Genomic DNA, 16071 nt, shown 5'->3' with positions numbered 1-16071 from the left:
TCCCTTACAACAATGAATTCTACTTTGAATCATTTAAATGCTAGGTCATTCCCTTCAAGTAACGTATTGTGCCTGCCTCCGAGTGTTTTGAAAAGTGAGCAAGGGCCGCCGCATCGACGCTTGGGTGTGGTGAAAAATGGGCAAAGGTTCTCATGTTTTTCTAGACGAGTGCGGGTAAAGAAGCTAGTCCAAGACTATAGGTTTAGGGTAGCCACTTGGAATATAGGAACCTTAACTGGTAAGACGATGGAGTTGGTAGATGTTATGATTAGGAGGAGAGTTAGTATAGCTTGCGTACAAGAAACTAAGTGGACGAGTGAGAAAGTTAGGGAAATTGAGGATACCGGTTTTAAACTGTATTATAGTGGTAAGGATAGACGCAGGAATGGGGTAGGAATCTTAATTGCCAAGGGTCCTGTGGAGAATGTAGTGGCGGTCATTAGGAAAGGAGATATATTGCGATCCCGATTTTGACCCGACCTTTGTTATATTCCGGACTCCGGTTTCGTGGTTTAATATTGTTATCCATGTCTTGTTTTCCCTCATTTGTCTTTGAGTTTGAGTTTTAGAATGTGTTAGGCGTGTTTGGAACAGGTTAGTTGTTAGTTGGTCTAGATTGATGTTGCCCAGATTTTGGCTTCTTCGCTTGAGCGAAGCTTCTTGTGCTCGAGCGAGCTTTGTGATCTCCCAGTATTTCTTTCAGAATATCCCTACCTCAAGAGTAAAAACCCAAAGGAGAAAAGGAAGAACTTCAAAAATGCCTATTTTTACTCGGATCAAAAGGAAGCCCTTGAGATGTTCCAACTCTTTATCAAAGGGAGTAAAGTAGAGAGACCCTTAGATCTAGGTGTATTTGTAGAGAGAAGTCTAATTTTAGAGAGAAGAAGAGCCGATCTAGGGTTTTTGAGTGAAAAGATACAAAAATTCTATGTAAAAATGAGCTGCTGCGAACTAATATATGCGAGGCTCGCCCGAGCGAAGGAGTTGTCGCTCGAGCGACCAGACACAATAAGTGACCTCGCTCGAGCGCAGAATACATACCTTCAGACGTTTTATAGACGCACACCGTTGCTCGAGTGCAAGAAGCCTTGCTCGAGCGACGGTGTGCGTTTATAAAACTTCAAAAGGTATGTATTCTGCGCTCGAGTAACGCTTCTTGCGCTCAAGTAAGGTCACTTATTGTGTCTAGTCACTCGAGCGACAACTCCTTCACTCGTATGGGAAATGTGAAATTGGGAGGATGTATGAATGAATGGTGTAGTTGGATTAGTTAAATCACTCACCTATGAAAATTTGATAAATTATCTATTATAAAGATTGTATATCTGTTTAGAAATATCTGTATTGGGCTATCGGTGGAGGATAGCTATGGTTGTTATAGAAATTGCATGAGGATTAGGTGAATTGAAACTAATCATTTAAATCGTGTCATTGAATATGACGGTATGATAAGGCATTGAATATGTATTGTTGATAGTCATTGAATATAAGATGTTTTAGATATATTGTATATGTATAATTGTTTGGGAGGAGAAAGATGATGTACTCCATTGTTTGGGAGGAGATAGGGGATGGACTCCGTTGAAATTAAGTTGGCCGGAGTGTCCAAGGTGAAAGTCCCGAAATCTTGTGTATATATGATTGTCAATTCCCTCGGACGAAAATTTCGTAAAATCGCAAAATTGAAGTGTTTGAATAATGGTTGTTATTGAATTGTGAACTACTGAGTTGTAATCTCATTTGGGTTGTTTCGATAACAATGAACTTGACTCATGAACTAACTTGAAATGAATTAATGGAAATGGATTGAGATGTGAATATCAATATTGAATGGTCATGGGAAGAATGTAAGTTGGTTATAAATATTGAACATTTATCTGACACTTATATCTTAGCTAAACCTTATATATTGTGTTAATCTATCTCTACTAGATTTTGGCTCACCCTACTTTGGAAACCATTTTCAGGTACCGGTGACATGCCTCCTCCAAGGACGTAGCTTGGGAGGACCAAGGAGCTGGAAGCTCTATTTTGTTATTTATGTGTTTAAATGTTTATTTCAAACCAAGGGCTTTATATGTACAGAGCTTATGACTCTCTTTTGTTTTAACCAAGAAATGTCTTGGAAAGATGTACGGGCACTTATTCTGTTGTTGTTAACTAGTGTTACATGCTATAGATTCAGAATGGACATTTATAAATGTATAATGTATGTAACACCTTTTGTAATACGAACTCTGATGTATGAAAGTATACTAATTCTATTATGTACATTTCTCTTATGAGTTGGATTATTTGTATTATTTTGGGGGCATTACAGGATAGGATTATGTTAGTTAAACTAGTTATTGGAGGGAATATAGTGAACGTTATTAGTGTATACGCCCCTCAAGTAGGATTAGATTATCAGACTGAAATGGATTTTGGGGAGCAAATGGATGAGATCTTACAGGAGATACCCGTAGGAGAGAACCTGGTTATAGGTGGAGATTTTAATGGCCATGTAGGCATAGATAAACTAGACTATGAAATGGTGCATGGTGGATACGGTTTTGGTGACAAAAATGAGGCTGGAGAGAGTATTATAGATTTTGCGTTGGCTTCTGACCTGGTGGTGGCCAATACTATGTATAAGAAGAGGGAGGAGCATTCGATAACCTTTAAGAGTGGGTCAGTTAAGAGCCAAATAGATTACTTGTTAGTGAGAAAAGTGGACTGCCTAAAATGCAATGATTGTAAGGTGATTCTTGGAGAGAGCCTGACCTCCCAACATAGGATTTTGGTACTAGATTTATGTTTTAGAGGGCAATACCAAGCTAGGAAGGATGGTGGGCATTGTAGAACGAGATGGTGGGACCTAAAAAGAGATAAATTAGAAATATTTAAAAATAGAATGGATAAGGAAGGTACTTGGGACTTAGAAGATGATGCTAACACTATGTGGAACTCAATGGCCAATTGTATGAGGAGAATCTCAAGGGAAGTGCTTGGAGAGTCGAAAGGAACGGGACCCAGCTCTAGGGAAATTTGGTGGTGGAGGGAAGAGGTTCAAGCTGTAGTTAAGGCAAAAAATGAGTGCTTTAAAAAGTGGCAAAAGGATTGAACGGAGGAAAACCTTAAGAGCTATAGATTGGCTAATAAGGAGGTCAAGAAAGTAGTGAGAGGCGCTAAGTTGAAAGCTTATGATGACCTATACACTAGACTAGATAGTAAGGAGGGAGAGAAGAGGGTATACAAACTTGTTAAGATACGAGAGAGGAAAATATGAGATTTTAATCAAGTTAAGTGCATCAAGAGTGAGGATTCTAAGGTATTGATGAGGGATGAAGAGATTAGGGAAAGATGGAAGAACTAGTTTGAGAAACTATTAAATGAGGAACATGGAGATACGGCTGCAATAGGGGAAGAAATAGCCAGTAAAACGATAAACCAAGACTGTAGGTTCTATCGCAGGATTAGGAACATTGAAGTGGAGATTGCACTTAAGAAGATGAAATCAAATAAGGCTTTAGGACCAGATGATCTCTCTATTGAAGCTTGAAAGTGTTTGGGTAAAAAGGGGGTTGCTTGGTTGACTAGGTTGTTTAGCAAAATGTTGTTGACTAGGAACATGCCAGATGAGTGGAGGAAGAGTATTTTAGTGCCAATCTATAAGAATAAAGGAGATGTCCAGAATTGCAACAACTATAGAGGATTCAAGCTAATGTATCATATAATGAAAGTGTGGGAGACGGTGATAAAACGCCGATTGCGAGATATAACAGAGGTGTCAAAGAATCAATTTGGGTTTATGCCTGGCAGGTCAACAATGGAAGCGATTTATCTTTTGAGAAGAGTAATAGAAAAGTATAGAAGAAAGAAAAGAGACATTCATATAGTGTTTATCGACCTTGAGAAAGCATATGATAGAGTGCCCCGAGATATAATATAATGGGTGCTAGCGAAGAAAGGGGTGATAAAAGGTTACATTGATGTGATTAGGGGCATGTACGAAGGGGTGGTGACCACTATTAGATCGCCTGCTGGAGAGACAAATGAATTTCCTATCACTGTAGGGTTACACCAAGGATCTATCTTAAGTCCTTATCTTTTTGTTTTAGTTATGGATGAGTTGATGAGAAATATCTAGGATGGCGTGCCATGGTGTATGCTTTTTGCAGATGATATAGTGCTAGTGGATGAGACTAGAGAATGAGTTAATACAAAGTTGGAGATTTGGAGAAAAGCTCTTGAATCTAAAGGGTTTCGGACAAGCAGAACTAAGATAGAGTACATGAAGTGTAAATTTAGTAACAGTAACAATGAAAGTAGAAGAGAAGTGAAGATTGAGAACCAAGAACTGCCTGAGAGTGAACATTTTCGTTATTTAGGGTCAATTATCATAACAGCGAAGGAGATTGATGCAGATGTGGCCCATAGGATTAAGGCGGGATGGTGTAAGTGGAGAAATGCGTCTGGGGTACTATGCGATAAACGAATACCCACTAGAGTTAAAGGTAAGTTCTATGGAACGGCTATTAGACCGGTGATATTGTATGGGACGAAGTGTTGGGCAACCAAGAAACAACATATAGATAAGATGAGTGTGACTGAGATGAAAATGCTAAGGTAGATGTGTGGCAAGACTAGACAAGACAGAATTAGGAATGAGTATATTCGGGAATGGGTAGGAGTAGCACTGATAGAAGATAAGTTGAGAGATAATCGATTGAGATGGTTTGGTCATATTCAATGGAGACCAACAGAGGCAATAGTGAAGAGATGCGATGCTGTAACGGTGGATGGAAGTGTTAGGGGATGGGGTAGGCCTAAATTAACGTTGGTTAGCGTTGTAAATAAATATATGGATTTACTTAATTTGACTAACGAAATGGCCTTTGATTGGACCGCGTGAAGAAGAATGACTCATGTAACCAACCCCATTTGATGGGACTTTAAGGCTTGGTTTGGTTTAACCGTAATTGGTAGGGACTAGCAATAAGCTGGTTGGGGGTGTGATGAATTCTTAAAAGTGCATTGTTATTTTATTAATATTGGGTGTTATTACACTTTTATTGTTTTAATTCTCTCAATTTAAATTTAATTGTGATCTAATGAATTTAATTTAAATTTGTAGAAAAACTATATTTGAGCCTTCGACACTATAAATAGCTGAACAAGGCCCATAAGACTCGGTTTGCTTCGAAATCATCTTGTATCATCCACAAAACCTCTCTCAAAGTTTAGTTAAGATTTCATTGTACCTCCAGTCCTTTTATATTCTGATTTTGCTATTCAAATATTTATTTGTTTTTTTTTTTTAATTACTACCCTTCTTATGTTCCTTATTTATTCCTTTTATGTAATATAATATTGGGTGACTTAGATAATAGCAAAGAACATTAGATCTGACTGCAATGTTGTCAAGGCTGCTCGAATTCAACACAATTGATTAGATGAGAGGAGAATTAAACTTTACATGTCAATTGCATTCCTTAGTAACATGTATTTTTCAACTTGTATAAATGAAAAGTTTTTAGTCATGTGAAAAGTTATCTTATTTATATGAATTAGGTTTGAAGAGTTTGGGTCTTCAGTTTTTGTTGTTAATATGAAAGTGCTTTTTTTAATTATTTATTTATTTATTTACCTGCTATTATGCCATGAAAAGTTCAATTAATTATATGAACTGATGGGTTCTTTTGATAAAATGCTGGTTTTTATTTGGTTCTTCTCAATATATATGTTTCTTAGGGAATTCGATGCATTGAATGTTTGTCGAGTAAATGGGTCACATTCAGTTTTGCTCGTTAATTGTTTCTTAGTGTTGTATTTCGAATTGTGTATTCATCAAAAGTGGAATTGAATAATTTACTACGCAATTCACTCATTTGATTATATTTGATATTTACTCTGTCTAGGATTATAATGTGATTTTGCAATCATTGGGATAGTTTTTTTATTTTTTGAACAAATAGTCATTGCTCTTCTGATTTCTTTATAAAATTGCCAGGCACTTTGTTTCTGGCATGTGAAAGTGCGTTAAAATTGAAAAAAAGTTGATTGCTAAGTTCTGATTCATTAAAATTTGCAAACCTTCCTCAAATTTCAATTCAGGTACACAGAGATTTAATCTTAACTTATTTTGGAGCCCTCGAATTGTTAAGCAATTTTAATGGACTGTTGGTTGACATTTTGAATGATACTTTGAGAGTTTAATAATTAAAAATTCCTCAAGGTTTCTTTGATAACTATAAAAAAAATATTCTTCATTTAAAACAATCCCTGATATTTTTATCGAATGCCTACCTTAGATTGAAGACCTAACATAAGAAAACTTTATTTTCTTATTATTTTAAAATAATAAGTGTTGTTTGGTTGTACACCTTTCATTTATGCACCTTCAATTTACACAAAACAAGGACCATTTATTTTTTATTATTTTAAAATAATAAGCGTTATTTGGCTTTTAAGTGCATGCAACAAATGGTGATGATTTGGGCCTTCTTTTGATAGGCTGTTTATTAGCTGGATTTGTTTTCATGTATAGTGGTGGTTAGGGCCTGGGGCATGCCCCTTGTAGTTATGTAAGTTTTTTGTTTTATTTCATGACTTACTCACCCAAAAAAAAAAAATAAAAAAATGGTGATGAGAGAGTAACAAATGCTAATATCGAAATATGTCTTTTGTTCTCTAAAGTGTGTATGGGGTTTGATAATATGTTACCTTCCTGGAACTTTGAATGTGATTTGCACCATTTTGTGTTGCAAACTCAATACAATTCTTGTGTGTGTTGTCATATTTCTCCACACGCTTTGTATTGGAAACTAGGAAAAATAGTTTCATTTTGTGTGAAAGGCTGGTTTGCATTTCCTGGTACATAACTTCTATTGTTGGAATTGAGTTGGGAACTTTTTGAGACACTAAATTTTATTCTACCTCAAACATCTTATTGTCTTTAACACTCTAAAATTCAGTTACAAAATCAAACAAACAGTTTTAGATGAGTAAAAGAATAAGTTGTGGTTATATACAATACACAAATTAAGGCTAGGGAGAGAGAGGAGGCGAGGGTTGATCAACAGTGTAAGAGGGATCTTAGTTTTAATTAAGTTTAGATTGTGTTGGGAGTGCCTTTAGGCACGGGTAATTCGTTAGTCTTTGTATAATTAGGGCTCAAAAAGTGTTGGATTGCAATGTATGTTTAAGGGTTTAATCCATTGTAACAGCATGTAAGAAAAATAAATAAATAAATAAAATGAGATTAAGTGAAATCAAGAACAGAAATTGTAATAAACATTGTAAAAGAAATGTACAAGTCGCGTACCTTGAGCCTAAGCCCAAAGCACACATGCGCATTTATGGGGTCTATTTTACATAGCCTTGCCTAAGATGTTCCAAAGAGCACTGACGGCGCCTTGATGAGCCTTAGGCCTAGGTGCACGTTCAATAACACTGAGTAGTACAAAGATATAATATAATCCTATGAAAGCAATAGTAGAGTAATAGTTCATCCACGATAATATTTTAAAGGGTTCATGATCTTTTTTTATACTTGTCATGTGTAATTATAACTTATATGCATGGTTGTTTTAAAGGGTTCAATTTGATGAGTCTTTGATAAATTAATTATATATATGTGTATGTATGTATACGTAAAATAGTTAATATAAAATCTTTGATGCACATTGTGATTGTTTTGAAGATCTATGCATATTTATGGATCATGCACTTGACGATCTTGTATACTTGTCTTGTGTAATTATGAATCATGCGATTTGTGTTTCTTTTATTTTGGATCTCCAGTCTGTTATCTTATTTCTTTTTGCATGTAATAATAAAAAGTAGTTTTTTGGATTCCTTTTGTGCGTTAATTAGAAATTGAGAGCTATAAGATATAATGCAGTATAATGACCATGTGGCTTTGGACATGCCTTGCTCGGTACCAATATTGGGGTGTGGCTTGGTATCTATCTTAAAGACACCGGTGACAACTCATGGACACGCTTTGGTTTGACATTGCCTATGGGTGTCTTATGTTAGTGCAGCTTTGTAGGCGTGGAAACGTCTATGGTGGTCGGTCGCATGCTTGTTTGTACGAGGATTTAGTTGTAGTTATGTGAGTGACTCTCAATGATTCTTTCGGTGGGGCAATAGTTGGACGTGTATCTTACTGTTTGGCAAATTTGGTACAGTGGAGCACTTAAGATCATCTTTATGCAAACTCCTTCGAGCTTAGGTTCAATACAATAAATAATGGATTTTACGACGTTTTTGACTTTGCATTTATAGAAACATCGCTAAATCTTGAGACCAACAACTTTTAAAAAATGCCTCTGTATATTTTATAATAAAACGATGTCGTTTTAATGTTTAATCTTGTGGCTCAATGTGGTCGTTTTGATTAAATATCCATCGTATTTTTTTCCTAGATATAAGACTCACTCTCTCTCTCTTGACTATTTTCTCTCTCTTAATCGATCTTATATATGTATTCTCACGCTAAATCGATTTGATCTATGGTGGTTGATCTCTATCTGATGTTGTTTTTTCAATCTTCTTTGAACTTCATTGATTTTTCATTGAGTTCAGATTCTGAACCATTCATGTGAATCAATTTCATCTATCGCTCTTGACCCCCCGATCTCTTCTTGACCCCTGTAGATCAGTTTCTGCCCTACGGTTATAATTAATGGAACACTCTAAGTTTCTGAGCTCCTCCCCAACTTTACGTTGGACCACTGACGGAGTTTCCATCTCCCTAACAAGAGCACCCTGCCTCCACGAGGCTTCTATAGCTGAAAAAAGATGCAGTGCTTTAATTTCATGACTTGCGAAAGATACCTCTATTAGGCGACTCATCTCACTAATTCGATTCAGAACCTATTTTGAAACCTTTTCCGTCAAAGGCACCTTCTCCCTATCAGGCCTTTGATCTCTGCCCATGTCTTCCTCTATTTGAAACAAAGTATCACCCTGAAACTCATCATTAGCAACCATTGCCAAAAGCTTCACCAGCAAAGACAACTCTCGCCCCTCATACCCAACTCCCTCTATCGACATTATTGGCCCAAGACAAATTTCTCCACTTTCTCCTGCCGAAACACCTCCTCCTCCGTCTCCTGTTGAAACTCCTCAACTCCTTGTCAAAACTCAGTGCCCTCCAAACAATCATGATCACATACACCATCGTCATCCAATCCTTAGTTAGCCACATCGACCACTGAATCGACAAGGTCTGCCTTCTTCGATGAGGATGGCCCATCAAATCGATCGGCCCTAGACTCAATTGGATTGATGACCCAATTTCCCACATGTCCACCTGTCTCGATGACCCGACCCACCAAACTTGAGTCGAAGCCTTGGCGTAAAGAGTAAAAGATATATGACACTGTGGGTTTGACCTAGTCTGCTTTCTTAGGCCTTGAGGCATCGAGCCCACATTTCGTATAGCCATTTCAGCTCCATTTACTTGGCCAAAACCACTTCTATCTAGCACAAGACCCAAAGAAAAGTCTTTGAGCCTATTAATAGCAGGCTCAAAAGCCTTATTAACCCTCACCCTTTGTTTGCCCAAATGCAATCTCTTCTGCTCAAAACTTTTGGTTTCCATACTTAAGGAGGCCCATATGAATATACCTTCCTTAAATCATGCCTGAAATCACGTTAAGCATATATCGCTGAAGACCATTCTCACCCCACGAAGCTTGCCTACCTCCGACGACCTCCATTCTTCCACCACAGAGCCTTCCTCCGACCAAACAAGTAAGGTATACCTCCATCAGCCCCAACGAGCACTGATTCCCACCAGAACACCAGCCGCAGAAGCACAGACTCTGATTCGAACACACCCTATAGACTCCATATCCAATGTCGTACCATCTACCTTTAAAAAGCCACCGTATCGATCTCCAATCCCGAAATACCTATTCCCCTCGAAGATGAACTGACAGCCCCAAGATCTGAACCCAATTACTCTACTTTAGTAGAGAATTACGACCCCTCACACACAACACTGCTGGCAATCACCAATCCAACAACAATGGTCGGCCTTCAACCACCCAACACCTAGTTAAAATCCTTGTAACATCATCTCTAGTCGGAAAAGGCGAAAAGCACAAATTGACCACCACTCGCCACCACCTGCACCCCTCTTGGGAACTTCCACAATCAATTTGCCCACTCCGATATTCATAACACCTCCATTCTTTTTTTCCCATCCAGCCCACTAGTCCCACAAAGCACGAGTCCAAAAACGAAACCCAGGTTGCCTCAGACCCCTCCTGAACCTCCACATCACAACCACTAGCCCCATGAATCACCATAGCCCCCCCAATTGGCTATGCTCTCCTTTTGTTCTCACGAACTCCACCCCCTCGCTTTACCCATCCATTCCCAATAGAAAATCTTTCCAACAACAAAGCCCCCCTCCTATTTATCCCCAAAAGAAGATTATGGAAAGAAAATCTGAATTCGGCGATCATTTATCTGCACCACCATCTAGATCACAACCCTATCCTCCTCCAATCGAAGCCAAACAACCACACTACGCAGCCCACCAGAGACACAACCCAAGAAACGTCTAGAGGCGGTAGCCATCTTAGAAGCCTTGCATAACTGGCCCACTGCCCATTTTATCTCCCCACCAAACAACTCAATTGCCCTACAAATCCCTTGCCCACACTCAACAATGTCAGCCCTACGTTAGCTAATTACATCTGTTGTCCTTTAATTGACTTCAAAAAAATGATCGCCAAGAAAAATTAGTCTCCAACCAAGCCCATCTGACTCTGTTTTATATCATTTTAGAAGGGCTCTATATTCATTACTAGACTGTATCATCGATTTATATTTGACATAGCTGGATCTAGATCTAGGGTTCTTATTCTATCAGGTATGGGGATGGTAGTTGGTAATATTGTTAGATTGCATGTTTGAATAGATTATAGCTTTCTATTATATTATTGAAAATAACATGCTATTCCTACATACAATGGAACGGATCACTTGATAATATTGTTGGTAATATTGTTTGATCTGTCCGAGTTGATGTCCTCCCAAATGCTTACCTACAAAATTCTTACCGACAATGTGGACAAACAAACTGGTAGTTTGTACTCTAATAGGGGCCTTTTTCCACCAAAGAAAATCTAGGACCCTGAGCCAACAAGATAATTTCTTATTCTGCCTAGATACTAATTAGGTCTTCAATGTTTTTTTAATTTATTTTATTAATGACTCTACTATATGTTGATGACAGCCAAAAGATTGGGATGAGAAGCTAGAGCTAATGAATATTGCATTACCAAACCATCCTTGTTTTTTCCTGAATTAATTTGACTACCTAGAATAATGGTTTTGCAATTGGACTGAACATTTTCTTGTTTTCACAGGGTTATGATGATATCCTAAAGGAGGTTCTAGATCTTGATGCCAAAAAGGTTATCATTTGAAACTTTCTTGTTATACTTTGCATTCAGATCTTCTTATCCTTTGTTTATTAGCAAAATGCTAGGAGAAATCGAACTTAGGGAATGATGAGACCATCACTCTCTTATATATTAATAATAATAATTTGAAACGTACAATAAAAGCCTCAATGCACAACTAAGCAGAATCACAGTCACAAAGATATTATTCTAACACTCCTCTTCAAGCTGGTACAAAAAAATATCTCTCATGCCTAACTTGCTAATAATATCATGGAACGGTTTACTTGCAACTCCCTTGGTCAGACTTCGCAAAAGGAGTACATATAGTGCCACTAGTGAGTTTCTCCTTGATGAAGTGACGATCCACAAAAGTTCATACACACCTTGTGCCATGGCTCTAAACTCCGCTTCTGCATTAGATCTAGCTACCACATTCTGTTTTTACTTCTCCAAGTAACCAAATTTCCCCCAACAAAGGTACAATACCCCTATGTGGACCTTCTATCAGTTACCTATCCTACCCAATCAGCATCTTTATAAGCTTCCACACTAAGATAATCATGTTTGGAGAAATAGAGGCCTATTCCAGGTGAAGAGTTTAAGTATCTAAGAATTCGCATAACTGCAGCCAGGTGTGCCTCATGAGGAGCATGTATGAACTGATTGACCACACTAACCGCAATAGCAATGTCCGGACGTGAATGGGATAGGTAAATGAGCTTATCCACTAGTCTCTGATAGCTCCCCCTATCAACAGGAACTCCTCCATTATCATCACCAAGTTTTCGGTTTGGCTCTAGCAGTGTGTCACAAGCTTTACTACCTAGGATACCGATTTCTTCTAACAGATCAAGCACATATTTCCTTTGACAAATGAAGATTCCATCCTTGGACTGGGCAACCTCAATACCGCATGAAATACTTCAAGTTCCCCAAGTTTTTTATTTCAAACTTGCTTGCCAAATATTCCTTTAAACGAGGAATTTCTTTAACATCATCTCTTATAAGTACTATGTTATTCGTATATATAATGAGAGATGTAGTCTTACCATGTAAAGAATGTTTAACAAACAGAGTGTGATCAGCTTGACTTTGTTTGAATTCATATCTAAGCATTGCCTGAGTAAGGCACTATTTGGCATAAACTAAATAAGTGTACTTATTTGGATAATATCACCTCTCTACTTTTCTGCATATCTTTTCGTAAGAAATCAAAAAGTACACTTATTTAGATAATCCCAAACAATCCCTAAATCTCTCAAACCAAGCCCTTGGGAACTGTTTGAGATCATATAATGATTTTCGAAGCCTACACACCTTACCTTTTGTTTTAAGATATTCAAAGTTAGGAGGAATGTCCATATAAGAAAGTGTGAGAAAGTGTTGAATTCATCTAGATTACCATGTAAGAAAGTGTTCTTCACATCAAAGTGGTGAATTAGCCTATCCAGATTAGCTTCTAGAAAGAGGAGTACCTTGACTGAATTCATCTTAGCAACTTGTGCAAATGTCTCTTGATAGTTTACTCCATAAGTTTAAGTAAAGCTCTTTGCCACAAGCCGAACCTTGTAGCACTCAATCAAACCATCTGTCTTGTGCTTCACAGTATACTCCCACTTCTATTTCACAGTTCGTTTGCCCTTAGGTAACTCTGTCAATTCCCAAGTGCCATTCTTATAAAGTGTTTTCATCTCTTCAATCATAGCACGTTTCTACTCAGTGGTGGCAAAAGCATCCTGAGGGAGACAAATTAGAATAGGATACTTAGAGATAAGATTCCGGTGGGTAGTAGGAATATCAAGATCTATGTATTCGAGGTTATCAGAGTTACCTGGACTCTCATTAGTTGAAGGAGAGGGCAGTGGAATATTAGGAGAAGTGGTCTCTTGAATCCCAATAACCTTCTATCTTTCTCTGTCCCTGACATAAATTTGTCCTTGCTCCTTGAGTGTATCAACTTCTATATTCCCAATAGCTGGTTCACATTGTGGTTTACATGATATATCCTCAACAACTAGTAATGGTTCAGAAACAGGTCCTATGCCAGGAATATCTTCACACCAAGGCTCCCCCTGAAGGGATAACTGGGAAACTGGAGAGGACAAGAAATAGGATTGGGACTCAAAAAATGTAACATCCATGGACACAAACCACTTACGTGAAGGAGAATAATAACACTTATACCCCCTTTTGAGTTGGTGAGTACCCAAGAAAGACACATTTAAGAGAATGAGGATCCAGTTTACCACGAGTAGGGGAATGATTGTGAACAAAGCAGACACACCCAAAAACTTTGAGGCGAATAGAGTGCGAATTTTTACAATAATCCCAAATTAAGTGCAAATCATCTGATGAAAGGTTTGAAACACGAAAAAAAACTCAATCTTTTCTTTTAGTAAATACACCCCAAGTAGTGCGAGAAAAATCATCAATGAAGGTGACAAACCATCTGTAGCCTTTTCATGAAACAACATGAGAAGTACCGAAACATCAGAATGAATCAATGAAAAAGGAACGAAACTTTTGTTAATACTTGGAGCAAAAGAAGCTCGGTGTTGTTTGCCAAGTTGACACGACTCAATTAAAAGAAGGAAACAAATGCTTAAGTAATAAAAAAATGGATGTCCCAGATGCCAGTGCCAAAGCCAAATGTTGTCCTTGGTAGTTGGAGACTGGATGGTATGATGAGCCATGTGATCTGCTTGATCCAAGATGTAGAGACTATTCTCTACTCTACCACTGCTAATCGTCCTCCTCGTGATAAGGTCCTGAAAAAGACAATGATCAGGATAAAAGGTTACACTACAATTCAAATCCTGAGTAAGACGACTCAATGGTAGAAGATTAACCGAGAAACTGGAAACATATAAAACTGATGACAGAGGTAAAGAAGATGTGGCATGAATTAGACCTTTCCTAGAAACAGAAAAAATGGTACCATCAGCAATCCTAGCCTTGTCCTGACCTGAAGATGGCTTATATTCTGAGAAAAGATGAGAAGATCCGGTCATATGATCCGAGGCACCAGAATCAATAATCTAAGGCAAAGTTCTATGAGATAGGAAAGCATTTGTAGAAGAGGTTAAGTTACCTGAATAGGCAAACAAAGAAGAAGATGCACCAGTAAGAGTTGTGGAAGGCCGACGGTCTAGCAAGTAACGTAGAGCATCGTCAAACTCAGAAGAAGACTCGGAGCAGAGTTATATATGTCAACTGCACTAGCATGATGGGCACGTGGATTAGACCCAAGTCCTCTAGACTGACCAAATCGACCCCCTAGACTACCAGAGCGGTCACCACGACAGTAGTCACAGAACAAAGTAAAGTTTTTGGCAATGGTAAAGTTTATTCGATCAAAATCGAATACCGGTCAATAAGAACTTTTAGAAAGTTGTTGCAGAGACCTAGGTGCTATGAAGTATTGACACTTCAAAATAAGTGTTGCAGTCATGTCAGATACGAACACAATTGTCGTCAATTTTGTTGGTGAAAAAGCAATAAATTAAATAAGTTATAGTTATCAAATGGACTTAATTTTTTGGGTAGATGAAATACACAAAGTGCTGGATAAAATGAAAGATTCAGATTATCGAAATGGGGCATGTGGTAGGCCTCATGGGCCAATGCTCTCTTTATGTTGCATTTCTTTCTTTTTGCTTTTGTACTTGGTTTGCTTAAGAAGCACACTGCTTCTCATAGCTTGTATGAGACACAAGATGCATTTTGTTTTTCCTTTTCTGTTAATAATTGAAAATCAGGCAGATGACTACTATATTATCTTTTTTGGTTGACCTTCAAACTAAATGATGGATTTATTGCAGCTCTTATTGTCTACATTTCTCTATTGGAACAATATCCAAGGTTGGACATGTTTGTAAAACTAGATGTACAAGTATGTATGTATAATTGTTGTGTGCATACTGTATGTATGTATAAGTATTCAATTACTGAAGCTTGAACTCAACAGAATTGCAAGGAATTGCTTACAAGTTTTTGAGGTAGGTATGCTTTTATGATTTACCTACTATCCATCGCCACAAGTTTGCAGCAAAGTATTTAAGTTGTTTATTATTACTTTTTAGTTTTCGAGTGTAAAATGGTGGGCCATGCTATTTTAGCTTTATTTATAGGAAATTTCTTTAAGCTTATATCAATCTAACCCTAAAACACTACCTTTTTTTTCCTATTGTTGTTGTGAGCTCTGCGTGCCTCTCAATCTCTGTTTTAGATTATATCGATCTAACCCTAAAACCCTAATAATGAAAATGACGGAGAAGAAACAAAGACGAATTGCGATTATTGATTGTCCAAAATTTCGCGACATTTGCTTCACAAAGTGCTGTCAAAGCCTCTTCAAGAAAGCTGTGGAACTCTTTTGCCTCCACATTGCCAGCGTCATTTTTTTTCCCGTCGGCACTCCTTCCGATTTTGTGGCGGCGCTCAGCAAATTGAATTGGCATCCTGTGAATGTTTCGAAGATTAACTTGTCAAATCTGAAAAAGTATGCGACTAATTTGGAGAAATTAAAGTCCTATTTATTGATGTCTCTTAAAGAGATGAAAAGTAAGAGAGACAATTCATGGAGAGGAGATGATGAGGAAGTTGAATTCACTTTTGAAGAGCTCATGTCAGATGATTTGGATGTAGTTGTTCAGTCGTC

General features: G+C 37.7%; 1 protein-coding gene across 1 annotated transcript; it reads right to left on the bottom strand.

Moving 5' to 3' along the window:
- Nucleotides 1-11923: 11923 nt before the first annotated feature.
- Nucleotides 11924-14422, bottom strand: LOC145819044 (uncharacterized). Its single transcript, XM_082913030.1, has 3 exons — nt 13858-14422; nt 13337-13503; nt 11924-12304 (listed from the first exon to the last, which is right to left on the bottom strand). Exons 1-3 carry the CDS (start codon nt 14420-14422, stop codon nt 11924-11926), a joined length of 1113 nt encoding a protein of 370 aa, XP_082769156.1.
- Between the last annotated feature and the right edge of the window lie 1649 nt (nt 14423-16071).

This window comes from Camellia sinensis, chromosome 2, assembly GCF_055761805.1.
Source record: "Camellia sinensis isolate YWXY chromosome 2, ASM5576180v1, whole genome shotgun sequence".
Taxonomy (NCBI): Eukaryota; Viridiplantae; Streptophyta; class Magnoliopsida; order Ericales; family Theaceae; genus Camellia; species Camellia sinensis.
This window is presented reverse-complemented; position numbering and strand designations above follow the sequence as displayed.

What these genes read in the sequence shown, in the direction of transcription:
- LOC145819044 (XM_082913030.1), bottom strand. Translation starts at nt 14,422, where the DNA reads ATGACCGGATCTTCTCATCTTTTCTCAGAATATAAGCCATCTTCAGGT. An exon ending in TCATGAAAAGGCTACAGATG is followed by an intron (nt 13,504 to 13,857) that starts GTTTGTCACCTT and finishes TGTCCTCTCCAG; the next exon opens with TTTCCCAGTTATCCCTTCAG. An exon ending in AGGAGCAAGGACAAATTTAT is followed by an intron (nt 12,305 to 13,336) that starts GTCAGGGACAGA and finishes GAGGTTGCCCAG; the next exon opens with TCCAAGGATGGAATCTTCAT.